Source organism: Gekko japonicus, unplaced genomic scaffold (assembly GCF_001447785.1).
Source record: "Gekko japonicus isolate JY-2015 unplaced genomic scaffold, Gekko_japonicus_V1.1 scaffold1187, whole genome shotgun sequence".
NCBI classification, from domain to species: domain Eukaryota; kingdom Metazoa; phylum Chordata; class Lepidosauria; order Squamata; family Gekkonidae; genus Gekko; species Gekko japonicus.
In genome coordinates this window covers 552263-569822 of record NW_015165860.1, presented here as the reverse complement: position 1 = coordinate 569822, position 17560 = coordinate 552263, and the positions used below count along the sequence as shown (strand labels likewise).

The following is a 17560-nucleotide window of genomic DNA, read 5'->3' as shown; positions in this document are numbered from 1 at the left end:
AAGAAGATTTTCCAGACACTCCCAGGGCAAGGGGACAGGGTCATATTCAAAGCAATTTAAATTTAACACTGTGTCTGTCACACTCAAGAGTAGCAGAAACAGTGGATTCCATTCAGTCTTTCAGACCTAGAATCCGAACCTACAGCAAGCACAAAATCAGGGGTGATATCATTCCAGACTAGGTAAGAGTACTTTTGGTGAGGAGGTTAAAACTGTGGCAGAAGAAGTGTGGTCATCAAGTCAAAGCTTCATAAAAGGCAACTGTGGGTCCAGCATCTCTCTGCTGTTTGTGTGTTCAGCATTTGCCTAAGGCTACGCTTGAGGGACCTATGAACTCTGCTGTATCAAATGCTGCAAGTCTAGCATCCAAAAGACCCAACGCAGGCAGTTGTGCAGAGGGCATCACCAGGGGTTATAATCCGAAAGGGTGCTAAGGAATCTCTCCCCTCTGTTCAAAGAACAGGATGTTGGACAACACAACACAGCTGAGGCTGTATTACAGATTTAAACCAAGTGTTCAGACAGTGTATGATTGAACTTACAAAGTCTACAGCCAAGCATGTGGATACAGTTTTCAAAAATGACTGGACAAGATTACTGTTATTGTGTTTACTGATGACTTTCACTTCTTGATAACCAGGAATGGAATTTATATATTCAGAGGCAGGATTGCCCCAATAACCAAATACAGGGGACTGCTATCACCATGTGATGCTGTGTGGTGGTGGTGGGGAGACCAGGAATCTAGCATTGCACTTAGGAGTAAGATTTCATTTTGTGAACTAGAAGCCCCTTGGTCTGATACAAGAGATACCTGACAAAGTGGGCTCTAGTTCCATAAAAGCTGGAATAAAATGCCACTAGACTCCTGTTAATTTTACTGCCATGGACTAACGTGGCCACCCTTCTGGTATTATGATACTTTTGTGAGTTTCCCCTGGGTATTTGGCTGGCCACCATGAGAAACAGGAGTGCTATTTAGTGCTTAGACAGTAATGGGCTAAGTAAATCAAGAGGCCCTGAGGCAAGGCTGCTGGGTTTGCCAAAACCCCCCCACAATCCTGCAGCCACAGCAAGCGAGCAAAGAGGCGGTTAGAAGGCTGAAGCACAACGGGGGCTCTGTATCTTTCAGCAAACACAGAAGAAGCGCTGCAGCAACAGAACGAGGATGGCTGGTGGTGCAGGAGGAGACACGCAGGCCTTACAAAGAAGACCTCCCCCCCAGACACACACCAAACAATCAGTCAAGATCTCTCCACAGAGCCTGGGACCTGACACTAGAAATATGCACAAGAGTGTCACAGAGCAATCACACAGCGGCTGGCGAGAAGACTGACGTATGGGGACAGCTGATGCTGGCTCTTCCACTTACCACAAGCAGTTGCACCCGCAGCAGAAGAGAAAGGAAGAGAGTGCAAAGGTAATGCCAGCAACGAAACCACCGTCGCATGCCAGTCCTCAAAAATGCCCCTGCCTTATATGACCAGACCTCAGCTCCCTCACCAACATTCCCCAAGTAAAGGGCTGTTTAAAAGCGCTAGAAAACAAAGCAGCATTTCAAGGAGTCTGAGATCCAGAATCTAGAGGCCTTGGGCTCCAAAGGCCAAAAAGCCTACAGAACGTAAACCAGAGGGAAAGTGGCAGAATCCTGCAGGTGGACTTTGAAAAGGAAAATCACAGTCCTACACATCAGGGCTACAAAGAAAAGCTCAACCGTTCTCCTGCTCCCTCTCTTTCAAAAGAAGCAGCATTTGGTTACCAATTGAAGTAAAAAGGGGGGGGGATTGTGATGTAACACTGGGCATTAGGTCACATGCACAGAGAAGAGAAAGGGTAAACAGAGTGTCCCAGGACAGTAGAAATAAAACATCAACTTGGAGAATCACCATGATTAAATAGGTTCTGTCTCCTAAACTTGCCTCCAAGGCCTCATCCCAAGGGGAGGAGACGAAAGCAGGAGGACTCTGATTCCTTGCCTGCTGGGATTCTTAGAGGGGACTAAGCAGACCTTGGTCCAGTACAGCAGCCTCAGGGTCTCGCATTCCAAGTCATCTAACAGAGATTAATTGTGCCTTTCTCTGTGAAGACCATCTGAGTCCAAACACACTTGCTTCATGAATTTAATTCATGGCACTTTTATCCTCTCCTTCCTACCTAAAAGGAACATGGGGCAGCATGCCCTCACTACTACCTGGGGAAGAGACTGGCCCAAGGTCCTGAGGTACTCCTGTCAAACGAATTAAGACTCCACTGTTCACAAATCCACTGGAAGGCAGGCCAGATGTGGCTCTCAAAACAACCTTGCCTGGATTCCTGAGGACAACTTCTTTGGGCAGACATGATGCAGCCCCTGAGACCTGCTTTGGTAAAGGTCACCTGCCGCCACACTGTCTGGGAAAGGACTAGACAGCACTGTTTCTCTCCCATGGAAAACCAACACAGACTGCCGAAGGGTTCTCAAACTGAAGAAACGGCTCCAGTTCGGAGGCCTGCCTGGGTGGAAGCCCTGCAACTAACGGCCAGGGAACCTCTCCACCCCACCCCCACGCAACACTACTCACCATCGGGGATTTCGTCGGGCTTTCTCCTCTTCTCGTAGATGAAGATAATCGTGACGAGAACTAGCACTTCAGCCACGATCCCCAGGAATGGCCACAGAGCTGCCAGGCGGCTGCGAACCCGCAAAACCACAATGGTGCTGTCTTCGCCAATCTCGTTGGTGGCGTTACACCTGTACTCGCCTGGGTCTTTCTCAAGGTCCAGGGACAAGATTCGCAGCTCCGTCTTGTTGCTATCGGATTTGATGAAGAATCGGTCCTCTGTACCATTCACAATGGGCTGTGAGGGAAGAATAGCCGCTTTGGTGTAGTGAGCCAGTTTGGTGTAGTGGGTTAAGTGTGCGGACTCTTAACCTGGGAGAACTGGGTTTGATTCCCCACTCCTCCACTTGCACCTGCTGGCAATGCACCCTCTAATCTGTGGAGTCTTGTGAGGAAAAATTCTACTTTGTGAGATACTGGCATAGTTGTGAGCAACAGATTTGCGTATGCATAAATTAGTTTGCTTTGGAGCCATCCTTCCTGAGCTAGGACAAAAATGTGTGAGCCGGAGGCTAAAAAATTGTGAGCTAGCTCACACTAACTCAGTTTAAAGGGAACACTGCCTGCTGGATGACCTTGGACAAGCCATAGTTCTGGCACAGCTGTTCTTGAAAAAGAGCAGTTTCTGTCAGAGCTCTTTCAGCCCCACTTACCTCACAGGCAGTTTTCCCTCTAAGCTGAGTTCGTGTGAGCTAGCTCAGTTTTTTAGCCTCCAGCTCACAGATTTTTGTCTTAGCTCAGGAAGGACGGCTCCAGAGCAAACTAATTTATGCAGTAGCCAAATCGCCCACTCACAACTTTAATGCCAGTAGCTCACAACGTAGAATTTTTCCTCACAAGACTCCACAGCTTAAAGGGAGCATTGCTCACAGGGTGTCTGTTGTGGGGAGGGGAAGGGAAAGGAGTTTGTAAGCCGCTCTGAGACTCCTTTGGGTAGTGAAAAGTGGGGTATAAATCCAATCTCTTTTCTTCTTCTTCCCTTCATCAGCTGAGGGTCAGGGTCAGAATCTAATCTGGTTTTAAATCTGATAAAAGCTGAAAGGCAGATGTCAGCTCCACTCACGATACAGTCAGGTGTACCCACTTCAGACTGGGGGAGAAGGGGACAGGCTTGCCTTTTTACTATTCTGCCACATTAAAAATCAGCAAAACAAAAGTTAGCATACCAGGGAGAAAGGTTTGAAGTCTAGCTATCACATGCTATGTGTTTACATGAAATTATTAAGGATGGAGAACTTTGCACCTCACTGTATGGCATATCTAACTCAGACCCGGCACAGTTCCGAAGGGAATCAAGACAGAACTAAAGAAGAAAACTGTCCAAAACCCTTCTCCCCTGGCTTGGCTGCTGGGAGTTCTTACCTTATAATATTATCCCACTCCGGCATCCCAGCAAAAAGTGCACCCCCCCGTCTATTTGCCTGTCTTAGCTTATGCTGCAAAAGTAGCAGAACCAGAGCAGTGGACGCAGGACATGGACAGGGGAGACCCGAGTTCAAATCCACTCTGCCATGAAGCTTGCTGGGTAAAGATTTCAGACCAGTCACACTGTCTCACACACACACGCAGAGCCTAATCTACCTCACAGAGTTATTGTGAGGATAAAACAATGGAGGAAAGACTCCTTGCACGCCACGCTGAACTCTGTGGAGAACGGCGTGTGATTAAAAATTATGTAGATAATGGGGAAAGGGGGAATGAAAACACAAGGGATCAAAGAGAGGTCTCAGCTTTTGTTTTGCAAACAAGTTACTTAGACCCGGCACACTTCCGAAGGGAATCAAGACAGAACTAAAGAAGAAAACTGTCCAAAACCCTTCTCCCTTGGCTTGGCTTGGCTGCTGGGAGTTCTTACCTTATAATATTATCCCACTCCGGCATCCCAGCAAGAAGTGCACCCCCCCCGTCTATTTGCCTGTCTTAGCTTATGCTGCAAAAGTAGCAGAACCAGAGCAGTGGACACAGGACATGGACAGGGGAGACCCGAGTTCAAATCCACTCTGCCATGAAGCTTGCTGGGTAAAGATTTCAGACCAGTCACACTGTCTCACACACACACGCAGAGCCTAATCTACCTCACAGTTATTGTGAGGATAAAACAATGGAGGAAAGACTCCTTGCACGCCACGCTGAACTCTGTGGAGAACGCCGTGTGATAAAAAATTATGTAGATAATGGGGAAAGGGGGAATGAAAACACAAGGGATCAAAGAGAGGTCTCAGCTTTTGTTTTGCAAACAAGTTTCCAGTGCTCAAGTCTGTAAAGCAGGGGTGGCCAAACTTGCTTAACGTAAGAGTCACACAGAATAAACATCAGATGTCTGAGAGCCACAAGACATGAACGCATACATTTTTATTGAAAAAATACGCAAAATTGCATATTAAATTAAAGAGACAACACTGAGCCAAGCCAGTCTGCCGGTGTGGTGGGGCTTGGAGAACACATTTAACTTTAGATAGGGAGGGAGGGAAGAAAGATAGAAAGGTGGAAAGAAAGCAAATAGATGGGGGAGGGAACAAGAGGTGGAAAGAAAACTTTAACTTTAAATACATCCTCTGAACTTCCACATAGCCCCAACACTGGCTGGCTTGGCAAAGGGATTTAAAGAGACAAATGCCTTCTCCAAGCTGGCTGGCAGGGGGAGGCTTTGAGAAAGCATTTAGTTGCTTTCCTTCTCTGATTCCCCCTACCTCAAGCCTACCCAGGGAGGGGAACACTGGCTAGGGAAGAGAAGACCAATTGGGGAGGCATGCCTCCCCTTCGCTTCCCCAGCCACCCTGCCAGAAGGCACACAACATGTGTGAAAGAGCCGCATGTTTGGCCACCCCTGCTGTAGAGAACACTCCTGCAAAATGGGCAGCACATTCCTCCTAAAACCTTTGCAGGGGAAGCAAGGTCCTGATATATACTTATTTAAACTGGAGAAAAGTCTTCCCACCCTGTAAGCAGCTCTGGTGAGAAAGAGAACAAACGTGTGCATAAACACGAAAGCTCATACCTTGAATAAATCTTTGTCGGTCTTAAAGGTGCCACTGGACTCTAAATTTATTATTCCAGTTATTTGAAAGACTAGATCCAACTGTTAGTGGAAAGGAGTGTGGTGAAATTTATAATTAACTCTGTGAGAGGTAGACTGCTGTATTAAGGGGAAAAAAAGGCATCATGCATTCAGACTAAGTTTTTAAAACTGCTTGTATTTCACTTAGCCAATTACACACAAGCTCTGCTGAGACACAACAGTCTATTTTAATTTTGTGAAACCAAGATTCAGCTTGCAGGTGACCACTGAAGCCCAGGTTTGTCTCGGCCAATGGTGGGTTCACAACCTTCGCTCTGCAGCTGGGCAAGACAGTGCCAGGGAAGAAGCCAGCACTGAACCAAGATTTCTGCATTCACACAGAACCACTGTTGCAGGGCAGGCCACGGCACTACCCCACTTGTGTTGGAAGCGAAGGCAAGTGCGTAAGACACTGTAAAGTGGTATTCACCTAGAAGGCAGAAACCACGGGAGGAAAGCTTGTGTACACTCAGAAGACGCGATCTTGTGTCTGAAGTTCAAACAGCAACTCCATGGCTGTTCTTAAAAGGTGCAAGAAAAATGCGGACAATGTAGTGATTCATCTCCCCCCAAACACCCGCTCAGCCACGAAACACTGGTGTGCACTGAAAGAGCCAGCCTCCAAAGGGCAGACCAACGGCATCATTCCTATTACCAGTCATTCCTATTATCATTCCTACCACCACCAGCATTATTCCATTATCCATGAGGGTCACATCCAGGGATCTCAGGGGCAGAGAGGAAGATGTTTGCTTCCACTGACAAGCCTACCTGGGCCCCATCCACCATCTTGAACCAGGACCACTGGGTGACGGGGGGGTAAGATGAAGACTTGCAAATGAGGACCCCGGTATCCTTCTCGTTCCCCTGCTCTGACTTCTTGTAGGCAACCACATGAGGTTGAACTGCAAAGGGGGGAAAAGATGCAACAGGTCAGCTGAAAAGACAGAGACCCCGCTGAGTGGCAACGGCTAATATCTCAATTAGGGGTGTGCACCAAGCCTGATAAATACCCCCAAAATACCTTATCTACATTATATGGGTATTTATTCAGCCGAATCAGATTCTCTAGCTGAGCCTGAATAAAAGCCAATATTATTCGGGCTCAGCTTCACTCACCAAGAAGAACTGAAGTCAGAAGGCATTTAAACTTTAAATGCTTTTTGAGTTCACTCATGAGTCCGGCCACAGTGGCAGTGGTGCGACTTGGTGACAGAACTGAAGTCAGAAGGCATTTAAAGTTTAAGTGTCTTTTGAGGTTACTCGCCTGTGCTGCTGCTGCAGCAGTGGCTTTGAGAAAGCATTTAAAGCTAAATGCCTTCATCAAGATCCACGGCAGTGGCGCAGGCTAGTTTGGCTTTGCAAAAGTAATTTAAAGGGAACTTTCCCTTTAAATATTTTTTGCAAAGCCAATCTGTGCGCGAGTGAATCCAGAAGCGGTGTGAGTTCACCCACTCCCTTCTCCATTATACCCTATGGGGACGGTCCCCATAGGGTATAATGGAGCCGAATAAATTCAGCTATTCTGCTTATTGGGAATATCGAGAAATACTGGGGGTGGGGTGGGGGACGGTTTCGTTCTATTTACCCAAAATTGAAAAATATCATTTTTTTCTCACACCCCTAACCTCAATGCTGTTTGCTGCTGGGATGCCTGAAAAAAACAGGCCGAGAGCAAAGAGCAAGGCCCAGCTTGTGCAGTTAACCGGGTTGTGGCGAAGAAGGACCGTCTTCCAGTGACGAGGGGGTGGGGCTGGGAATTTCTATAACCTGGACCACAGTTGGCATTTGCTTTCTCCTTCAGGGTGCTGAAGCCATAAGGTAATCACTGGGCATACCTGGCCAGATGGGTTAGTTACTGTAGTGGAATATTTTGGAGGGCTGAAGTAACCCCTCCTGGGGTAGAAGTATTTGTTAACCTTAACTGTGAGCCAGTTTGGTGTAGTGGTTAAGTGCACAGACTCTAATCGGGGAGACCCAGGTTTGATTCCTCACTCCTCCACTTGCACCTGCTGGATGACCTTGGGCAAGCCATAGTTCTGGCACAGCTGTTCTTGAAAAAGAACAGTCTCTGTCAGAGCTCTTTCAGCCCCACCTACCTCACAGGGTGTCTGTTGTGGGGAGGGGAAGAGAAAGGAGTTTGTAAGCCGCTCTGAGACTCCTTTGGGTAGTGAAGGGCGGGGCATAAATCCAATCTCTTCTTCTTCTAATCCTCCTCCTCTGCTTTCAAGGAATAAGGGGCAGCTGCTGCTTCTCTTATTATTGATGCAGATGGAATAGTTTGTTCCTCACTGAAGTGCCGAGTCATCAAATTCTTTACTCTCACATTCACCTCAGAGAGGAAACTACGGTGGGCTCACGCACACCCCAAAACAGTTACCTTTCACAAACAGAGTCCCTTTTGAGATTGGGTTTGTTTCGAAGAAACAGTTGTATTCTCCTGAAGACTCATGATCCACTTTCTCTAACCTGCAACAAAGACAAGCTTGTAAGGAGGAGTGAGTGGATCACAAAGAACATTACCAAAAAAAAGCCAGGAATGCCTGAACAGGCAGACAACAGCTGAAGTCCAGGTCTGGAACAGAACAGAACAGCAAAAATGCATATTTTATCCCAGAATATGAGACAAAATATCCTTCTGGCTCATGATCACTGTTGCCCCAAGAGCTCCTCCCTGCTGGAAGCCACAGAGCTCCACCAGCTCCCAGGGCCTTCAGGGAACAGGGAGAGCCCATCTTGTATCATACCAGTAACTCATGAATGGGGCTACGTGCCATGAAACGCGCTTACAAGAGCCAACAGCCTGGTTCCCATGAGGCGGCTACCCAGGACCCTCATGAAGGACCTTCCAGTGATTCTCGATCCCCCACACCCAGGCCATGATAAACTCTGTACACATCCCCATTCACGGGCATCCCCTCACAACGGAGACCTGCACTGTAAACAACTTCCTTTCCTGCCCTATTACGCTCAGAGCATTAGTGGCTCAAATAACCCTTGACTACTTTCCCTTTCCAAGAGCTGTCAGGAAACAGGGGGCACCCTTGGCTCGCCGTCTGAGTTGGTGTCTTCCCCCAAACCTTCTTCCACTGTCCATCAAAGACAATTCCTTTTCAAGACAGGCAGGCTGTGATCTAACTTACTTTACTTTCCCTTTCCTGACCTTCTCCTTCATGCCTTTCTTCCATTCCTTCCCTGCTCTTTGGCTCTGACCATTTTGTTATTTCTTTTTAACCCTCGCCAGCAGGCTCCCTCACTCTCCAGCCTTCTCCTCCACGGCTACAGTCTCCTTCCTCTCCCAGGTGCATCCTCTGAGAACACACAAGCTAGCCTGGGCCATCCAGGTCAGGGCGGATCAGTGCTTTCCCCCCCGAGAACGTCTGCAGTCCCTTATGTACTGCAACTGCAATACTGGAATGTCACTTCTGTCTCCTCTCTGTGCTCCATCATCTCGCTGGCTTTAAAAAGTCAGAGAGGACCCCACGCTGGCAGACCCTTTTACTCCCATATAGGCTTACAGAACAAGCATCCACAGGCGGGATTGGGAGCAGGCAGCACTACAGAGAGTCCCTTTCAGAATTAATTCCCCTCCATGGAATGAGGTCCTTCCAAATACACGCAAGAGCTTTTAAAAGCAAGAAAGGAAATCCCATCAGTGGGGGGGAAATAATCCAGTTTGAACCTACAATGAATCCTGACACTGACAGCTCAGTTAGGGAAGCTTCTTCTGACTGGATTTCATGGATCAGCCAGATCATGGCGGGGGGAAGGGGGATGTCCATTAGGGAGGGGCTGCTGTGCTGCTGGAGGGAGGGAGAAGAACCTGTTTTGTTGAGTTGAGTCAGAAGTTCTCCATCATTTCAACACAAACTGTCCAGTTAGAGAATTGAGGGCACGCAAGGGAGGCTGGGTTATAAATACTTTAATCCTTGTTCAGATCCCTGAGGCTATGGGGAGAGAGGCACGTCTGCTCACCACCCGCCTCTCCAGCCTGTGCCAACTGGGAGAGAGAAAGTCATGGGCACTGAAAGTCTGCTGCTGCCATTACAATGGGGGTGAGAGTTCAGCCCCTGGGACCATGAAGGTTTTGGCTGCAAGCCATCAAGCTAGGCTGGCCGCAGAGGACAGGCACTTAACAGAGGAGGAAAGGGAAGAGCTCTGCAGGAAACCGAATTCTCCCTTTGGATTCCAAATGCATGTGGATAGCTCCATGCTCTGTTCTCCTGAATGGCAGAAGACTTGCCCAGATCCTGTGTTAAACATGAGAACACACACACACAATAAGTTTGGGGGGAAAAAAACACCCGTCAATTTTGTCAAAAGACAGGTTTGGATTTGCACTGCCAGGACAATTTACTCAGGAACTAAGCAAGCCAAATGAAGAATGGCAGGCTGGACTCAGGACTCATGGAGAAAGATCTCCATCATCAAAGGAAAAGGAGGTTTTGTCCACAATGGTTCTGAACAGACCAGGAAACTAAAAAAAGAGTCTTGAGGGATCAAGAGTCTTACTAATTTATTGCGATAGAAGTTCATGCATCTGGTGAAGTAGTCGGAAGTCCACAAAAAGCTTCCACTGCAATAGACCCCACTCTCTGAGGAGCCACACGACTCCTGTATGCTTCTGCTGCCACCAAGTAGCAGCCCCTACCTTCCACAGGACCATCCTGGATAACTTGGTTCCTTTTAAGCAGGGTGGCTGCTGGTTCCAGTGCTCTGCAGCGTGTTTACTGAACACCCAAACCCTGTGGTGGACCAGCTTGCCCAGGCCCTGCAGACAGAAGGGTGGTCTGGGGGGTGGGAGGACGTTTTTTCCTTTGTTCAGAAAAAAATGACTTCACTCTTTCCCCAAATACCTAAGATATGCTTAATACACTAAAGTTTAAATTCCATTTATGCTGTCAGATACAAATAGAAGATGAGGACACGGGAACAACTGGTGCTCCCACCTTTTCAGAACTTGTTTACAAGCTTTTCCCTGATGAGCAACCAGGCCTCATAATCAGCACGCGCAAAGGCTCCCAGAATAAAGCCAAATTTTAGGGCAAACAATGATCTCGAAATCTTGGTGGAATTTTAAGGATGACTGGAGTGTGCTGCCAGAAAGAGCTCTGCCTTAGGCGGGTGTGGTTGCCAGGTCCTCCGGATTTCCTTCAAGGACCGCTGCTCCCATTGTATGTGCACTGGTGCCAGCAAGACAGCACCCTCTGCATGTTCAGGGCATGGGGGTTTGGTTGGGTGCTGAACATGAGAACAGCCCTGCTGGGTCAACAGTTGCTAGCAGTCATCACCCAAATGATCCTACGAGGGGCAAAAGCAAGGCAGAAAGGCCACCCCCTCACCCTCCCCATTGCTGACTCACAGGAGGAAGCTGTTTTTCCTTTAGCCACTGTTAGTGCAATCTCATGGCCAAGCTTAGAGGTCTTTGCTCTGCCTGTAGCCTCCTTGACACCACTGCTGTGCTTCATCCAAATGACTAAACTCTCTCACTCAACTCTCTTCCCTTCATGGTTTCTAAAACTCTTACCTTCTTACTTGTCAAATCACAGACACTCAACATTTTCACAGGGGGAAACTCTGTTCCTCTTTTGCCTCAACCCTGGGTGGTTGGCCCCAGGGACCTACTCCTGGCTCACTTCTACCCTTGCTTTCCTCCCAAGCCTTCTCCTCTCCAGGCACATCATTCATATACCCACTTTCCCACCCTAAAACAACAGGCAGAAAGACTGCCTCCTCCCCCACCCATATTTAGTACCGCTCTCTTTACAAGACAGCTAAGTTTACAGCCCTTCCACGCTGCCCCACCTGGGTGAAAGCTCACCTCTCACCTTGATGATAGCATTCACCCCCTCTGTTCTCTGCCTCCAAAAACATCCCGTGCCCCCATTGTACTGGCCATTTCTATTCTGGCTTCCATCCTGCTCCAACACGTTCAAGATTCCTGCAGGTCAAGCAACTTGTTTCACTGTTCCAGATCTGAAGGCAACTTTCCACTTGACTGATGTGAGACAATATGTTCTGTACAAACACACACAAGAAGGCTTGGGAGGAAAGCACGCATACACAGTGATCCCAAAATACCTACGTGTAGGAAGTGAAGTCGTCAGAAGTTTCATCCGACTGAATCTTGGTGTCCCACTTCATCCAGTAATGACCTTTGATTTCTGTTGGTGCTCCACTTATGTTACAAGAAAGGACCAGGTCTGAGCTATCAGTCAGGTCTTGTGAGACTGTGATTGTGGGGCCTGGGTTTTGAGAAGGAAAGCAAAGCGAGGTTAGTGTAAGACACAGCCAAGATGGCAGTCTCAGCAAGAAGGAAAACAAAACATGCTTGCCTGCACTGCTGAGCCTGAGTTACCTGCTGAAATGTAAGAAGGGAAGCATAGGAAATGCTATCACATAATGGCTTGATTCTCGCCTTTGCATCGCCTCAAGGTTTTGATTTGCAGCACAGGAGGCTCAGTTGTGGAGAACAGCGTGAAGACATGGGGTCAGCAATGACTACAAATACAGCCAACTAACTGGATTCCAGGGAGAGCTTCCAGGGGTTGCCAGGGGTGGGGGAGAAGTGGGAGGCTTCTAAGCCCTTCCTCACACATTCCATTTCCTACCGTCATTCCAGCCTTGGCCAACTCCAAATATTGCTATCAGAATAAAGAAAGCGTGTGAAATGCATGCAAATCTGATCAGTTTGCATAGTTTATCCTGGACACAATATTTGTGTTTTTGTGGGGCATACCACAATAGATGATGCTCATTTAGATCCCTAGATGGACCCTCCCAAAGGATCCATCATGGCATTCATGCACCGTTCTAGTCCCAATGTGCAGTTTCACACACCCAGAATATTTTAGAGGGGCCCATAAAAATCTTTTAAGTACTTATCACAGGTGGCTCCAGGAAAAGAGCAAGTACGATGGATAGCAGATGATTTTACCTGCTTTCCCCCTCCTGTAAAGTTATTGCACTGTATAAAACCCACACCTTCAGAACTCAGTTCAACAACTGTCCTCCCGCCCTCCATATTACAAATCCCTGAAGCACCCAAATGAGTCCATCCTAGTCAACCATCAGGTTCAACCACAGTTTGCATTCCAAGACAAAGCTGGTGTAGGATTTCCTCCCCCTACATATCCAAACCAATTCAGGACAAACATCTCTTCACCACCCGTTTTCCAGGGAAAAGGAATCCAACAGGGCTGAAAGACACTCTTGCAATTTGCCTCCTAAAGAATTTTTTCATTAAGGAAGCCCCAAATAAGCTCCCCATGAACTTCAGGGTTTTCCCAGACGAGAGCGTCAAAGCTTCTGAGAGAGGATGCCACAGCAAGAGGTCGGAGTGAAAACACTCCTCTCCTTGCAATCCAAACTTGAGAGATCGCAAATTTCTAGTGGCCCTTTGATTCTTTTGCCATTGAAGCAGTTTTTCTTGCTGTCTGAAAAGTGGACTTTCAGCTCTGCACAGGAAGGGGGAGCACAGCTGAGAGATCGCAAATTTCTAGTGGGCCATTTGATTCTTTTGCCATTGAAGCGGTTTTTCTTGCTGTCTGAAAAGTGGACGTTCAGCTCTGCACAGGAAGGGGGAGCACAGCACACACAGTTAGCCACATTACCAGTGTTACACAAACTCAGAGTGGCCATTTCAAAAATGGTTGCAGTTACTACAAAGAACATGCAAAGGTTTTAAACATCCTCCACCCCTCAACGAGTTGTACCATTTTCAAAGTGGGAAAGCACTAACAAAGCAAGACTGTACATATGCGGGCCAGGAAAAAGGAAAGAGCTGAAGGGAAAACATTGGTCTGCCATTGTCTGCAGGCAGCAGATGCTGAACAGGAGCACTAGGGAGAAAGAGGGAGGCACTCTGAGCTCTTCTAATGGATCCAGGATCATTGGGTGATGTTTCTGAGAGGAAGCTACAACCCTTTTTGAGTAGGGCCAAGGTGGGTCACTCACTAGTAGTGAGGGAGAGCAACAGAGGGATGGAAAGTCTCTCAAACTGCTACGCGGTTGGGGCATGAAGGTGCAAGTGGATTCTAGGAAAGTCACAGGACATAGGTGAAGCGTGGCAGAGATGTGGCAAAGCTTGAGACATCTCAATGTTCGAGCAAGCGCCAACACCTCAAGGCTACCACTCACGCTCAATGACAATCACGTTCGCCTGGGAACGTATCCACTTGACTTTGGGGCTCTTCGACAAGTGGTTGCGGTCGGGGTCGTTGCTGGCCCGGCATTCGTATGTGCCGGAGTCGTTGAGTGTTAGATTGGTGATGGAGATGGTGCTGGTGGAGTGCTGCTTGTAGGTGGCGTTGATGGCGACCCGATCCTGCCAGGCACCGTCCCACAGCTGGACGATGGTCTCGTTGGGCTCTGCCCCCTCGAACCACCACTGGATCTCTGGGATGGGGTTGCCGATGGCCTCGCAGTGCAATTCCACACTGTCCTCAGTCAGCTTCTTTTGAGACAGGGGCGACTTTATAAAGCCAGCTATGAGTCGAACAGGTGTTAGTGCAAAGTGTTAGTACATTCAAAGAATGGAAAATTAGCAGCTTTTATAAAAAAATAAAGCATAAGGGTAACTCAGCTGGTGCCACCATTACAAGATGCAGGACCCTCCCCACTGCCCACCCATCAAAAGATGACCATTTGCTAGGGGGAAGAAAACAGGATAAGGCCCAGCATCTTCTACAGGATCTCTGAATTTCATTCATGTTTTTCAAGCTTTTGCCTATGTGGGCTTGCCTGAGAAAGAAGGAGCCACAAGAAAGCTCTTCATTATTTTTCTTAACTTATGAACTTCAAAAATCAAAACCTTATTCTTCCCGCACATCACGTATTTAAACTGTGGCTTATCCAGTTTGAAGAACTTACTATTTGCTAAAGGGCCAGCCACAGCCTGTGCTGGGTCCCTGTCCCCTTAGCCCAAAAGGATCCTTCAGCTGCTTGACAAGCCCAAGAGGTGCTGAAAAGAGATGTCAACACAACACAACACAAGAATCATAGAATCATAGAGTTGGAAGGGACCTTCAGGGTCATCTAGTCCAACCCCCTGCACAATGCAGGAAACACACAAATACCTTCCACGCCCAGAAGATGACAAAAAACCTCCAGGATCGCCAGCCAAACTGGCCTCGAGAAAAATTGCTTCCTGACCCCAAAGTGGCGATTGGCCATTTCCGTGGGCGTGTAAAAAAGGGCTACAAGAACTAAGCACTGATGCAACCCTTCCTGCCCTCCCTTCTCATGAGGGGAGACATTGTAACAGCTCCGAATGCTCTTCCTTTGCAGCAGCACCACAAAACACAGATTCCTTTTTGCATAGAAATTCAGCAACTGTTGCCAAATTCATGCAGAACTTCGAAATTATTAGATACATATCAATCATTAACAACATCACAAGCTGCAAAAGGGCACCAGGTGAATCCATTAGGGGGTTCTCAAACTTTCTGTTGCTCATCAGAACCCCCAACTTTGCAAAAAAACTCTAATCAGGAGACAAATTCTGCAGTTATGTGTATCATTCTAACACATCTTAGTAGCAGAATTTTGAAAAGCATTCATAACATCAAAAGGCAGGCAACACCAAACTGCAGCTTCCCTTGGAGCAGCTGATAAAATAACTAACTCAAGGGAACAAAGGTAAATCTTGAATAAAAAGATGGGATCAAAGAAACTGCAAGGGAAGGGACCTTGTTAGTTTTCTTATCAAGTGGACGCTTAGGAAGTGTGTGTGTACACACGAAAGCTCATACCTTGAATAAAATTTGGTGGTCTTAAAGGTGCCACTGGACTCAAACTTTGTTCTACATATTCTATTTGGCTCATTAAGCTACTGTTCAGTAGTTCTTTACAACCCACAGAAACTACCAGCTGCAGAATTCCACCCTATGCAGATTGTTCGGTGCCTCTCTATGGATTAAAAGTTTATGCAGTTCTATGAAAAACCTTGATGCATCTGAAACATCCTTCTTTCCAATGCTATTGCATTTACTCACATTTATTCCTTGCCTTTCCCATTGGCAGTTAACACTGCCATGTCTTTGGAATGTGTGGGGAGTGATCCCCCTTTCCTGGTACACTAACAATGTCTCCTGTCTGGGTTGTTATCTGTGTATGCTTTTTTGACCTTGGGCTTCCAGCTGCTCCTGATCTGCTGGGAACGAACAGCTCACTTTCGCATGCAGGACCATGCACAATGCTTATTGGCTTATGCTTGTAATGGGGGGTGCTTTGAAACTACTATAACTTGGGGTGCCCTGCTGCTTTGGGCCATTTCTGACAAAAAAGTTCAAGTGTCATAGTTATGAACTACCAATAAACAGAATACTTCTTATGAAGCGCTGTGTGGTGCGATCTGACTATAGAACCTGACACCCATCTTCCCTACTGTTGGTTTTACCAAAGGCTGACACGATACAAGTCTAGAAAGTTACTTGTGGCATGATGATATGGAAAAAGTGGAACTTTCTCCCCTCTTCAATACTGCTGAATCTTGGGAGATTCAAGATGAACAAAAGGAAATGTTCATTCACACAAGCAGTAGAAGAGCTGCAGACCAAACTGCTGAGATATAGTGATGGTCACTAGCTTAGCTGGACATAAAACAGGGCTGGGCAAATTCATGGAGAACAGGCCTGCTGCTGGCTATCAGACAAGACAGCCAAATGGGACCCCTGGGCTCAAAGGCAGAATTGCCTGCAACTGTCAGAGGCCAAGGGCAGTCAGCAAAGAAGGGCCGCTGCCAGTTGGCCTGCTCACAAGTTTCCCTGTGGCATCTGAGTGGCTGATGTTGGGAAGAAAAGGATGCTGAACTCGAATGAACAACCACTGGTAATGGATTGTAAGTTCTTGGGGAGCAGTCTGTAAGGCACCAAATACACTGATAACAGCACTAAAAAACTACGCTAGTCACCCCTGCTAAGACTTCAGGATGGGGCAAGTAACATAATTAAACATCTAAGTGTTTTTCTATGAATTAGGTTTTCCTCCAAAGGAGCTGGTTATAGCACAGTGCTTAAGTGAATGAGCTCCAAACCAGGGGGCCCTAGATTCAAAACTCACCTGTCTTTGGCAAGTCATTCTCAGACCCCTTTTCTCCCACATTTGGGGTAAGTACGGCTTCCTTTACAGGGTTGTTGTAAGTGAATGTGAAACACTGATCAGTAAAAGCACTATGTGGCAGCAGAAACCTGAGCGAGGGTATCTTAGTCTCAAGTGACCTGTCATACACTCAGAAAGCTCTTGCCTATAAGTTCCGGAGAGTAAGCAATGGAGATATGGTAGGCAGACTTTTAGGAGCTTGTATTTGAATGACTGCCCTAACCTGGATGGCACAGGCTAGCTTCATCTTGTCAGATCTCAGAAGCCAAGTAGAGATGGCCAGAGACAGTACTTGGATGGGAGACCACTTCCTTATGGGGTTGCTATAAATCGGCTGCAACTTGATGGCAATTTTTTTTAATGAGTTGTCGCTTAGTCACACAGTTGAGTCCGACTCTTTGTGACCCCATGGACCACATCACGCCAGGCCCTCCTGTCTTCCATCGTCCTCCAGAGTTTACTTAATTTCATTTCCTAATTATTGTGACCATTCAGCCTAATACTAACCACAGTTTCTCTGTTGAAGCTCTAACAAAACTTCTGTAGTATATAAACAAATATTGGGGTAACCTTGGCTATCACCACAACAAAATGCTAACCTCAACCTAACTTCTCCCCAATTTCTCATAATTTCATTATTGCTTTAAAAGTTCTAAACTGAACACCGGAGTCAATCTAAAAAGCAATTGTGGTTAAGAAACAAATCCATGAAGCTTACACAGAAACAAACAACAATGATGCTTGGCGCGCTTTTCTTTTCTTTTTGTCATGCAACAAAGCATTTGGATGAGAAATGAAAGAA

The 17560-nt window shown here is 47.1% G+C and overlaps 1 protein-coding gene across 1 annotated transcript in view; it reads right to left on the bottom strand.

Annotated features, from left to right (window-relative positions):
• The window catches only part of BSG (basigin (Ok blood group)), a 19021-nt gene that overhangs the window by 182 nt on the left and 1279 nt on the right, over positions 1-17560 (bottom strand). Inside the window, exons 2-6 of the mRNA XM_015411217.1 lie at positions 13798-14145; positions 11744-11903; positions 8039-8127; positions 6430-6563; positions 2562-2838 (exon numbers count right to left, since the gene is read on the bottom strand). Coding sequence (XP_015266703.1) covers positions 2562-2838; positions 6430-6563; positions 8039-8127; positions 11744-11903; positions 13798-14145 — 1008 coding nt within the window. The remainder of the gene's footprint in view (positions 1-2561; positions 2839-6429; positions 6564-8038; positions 8128-11743; positions 11904-13797; positions 14146-17560) is intronic.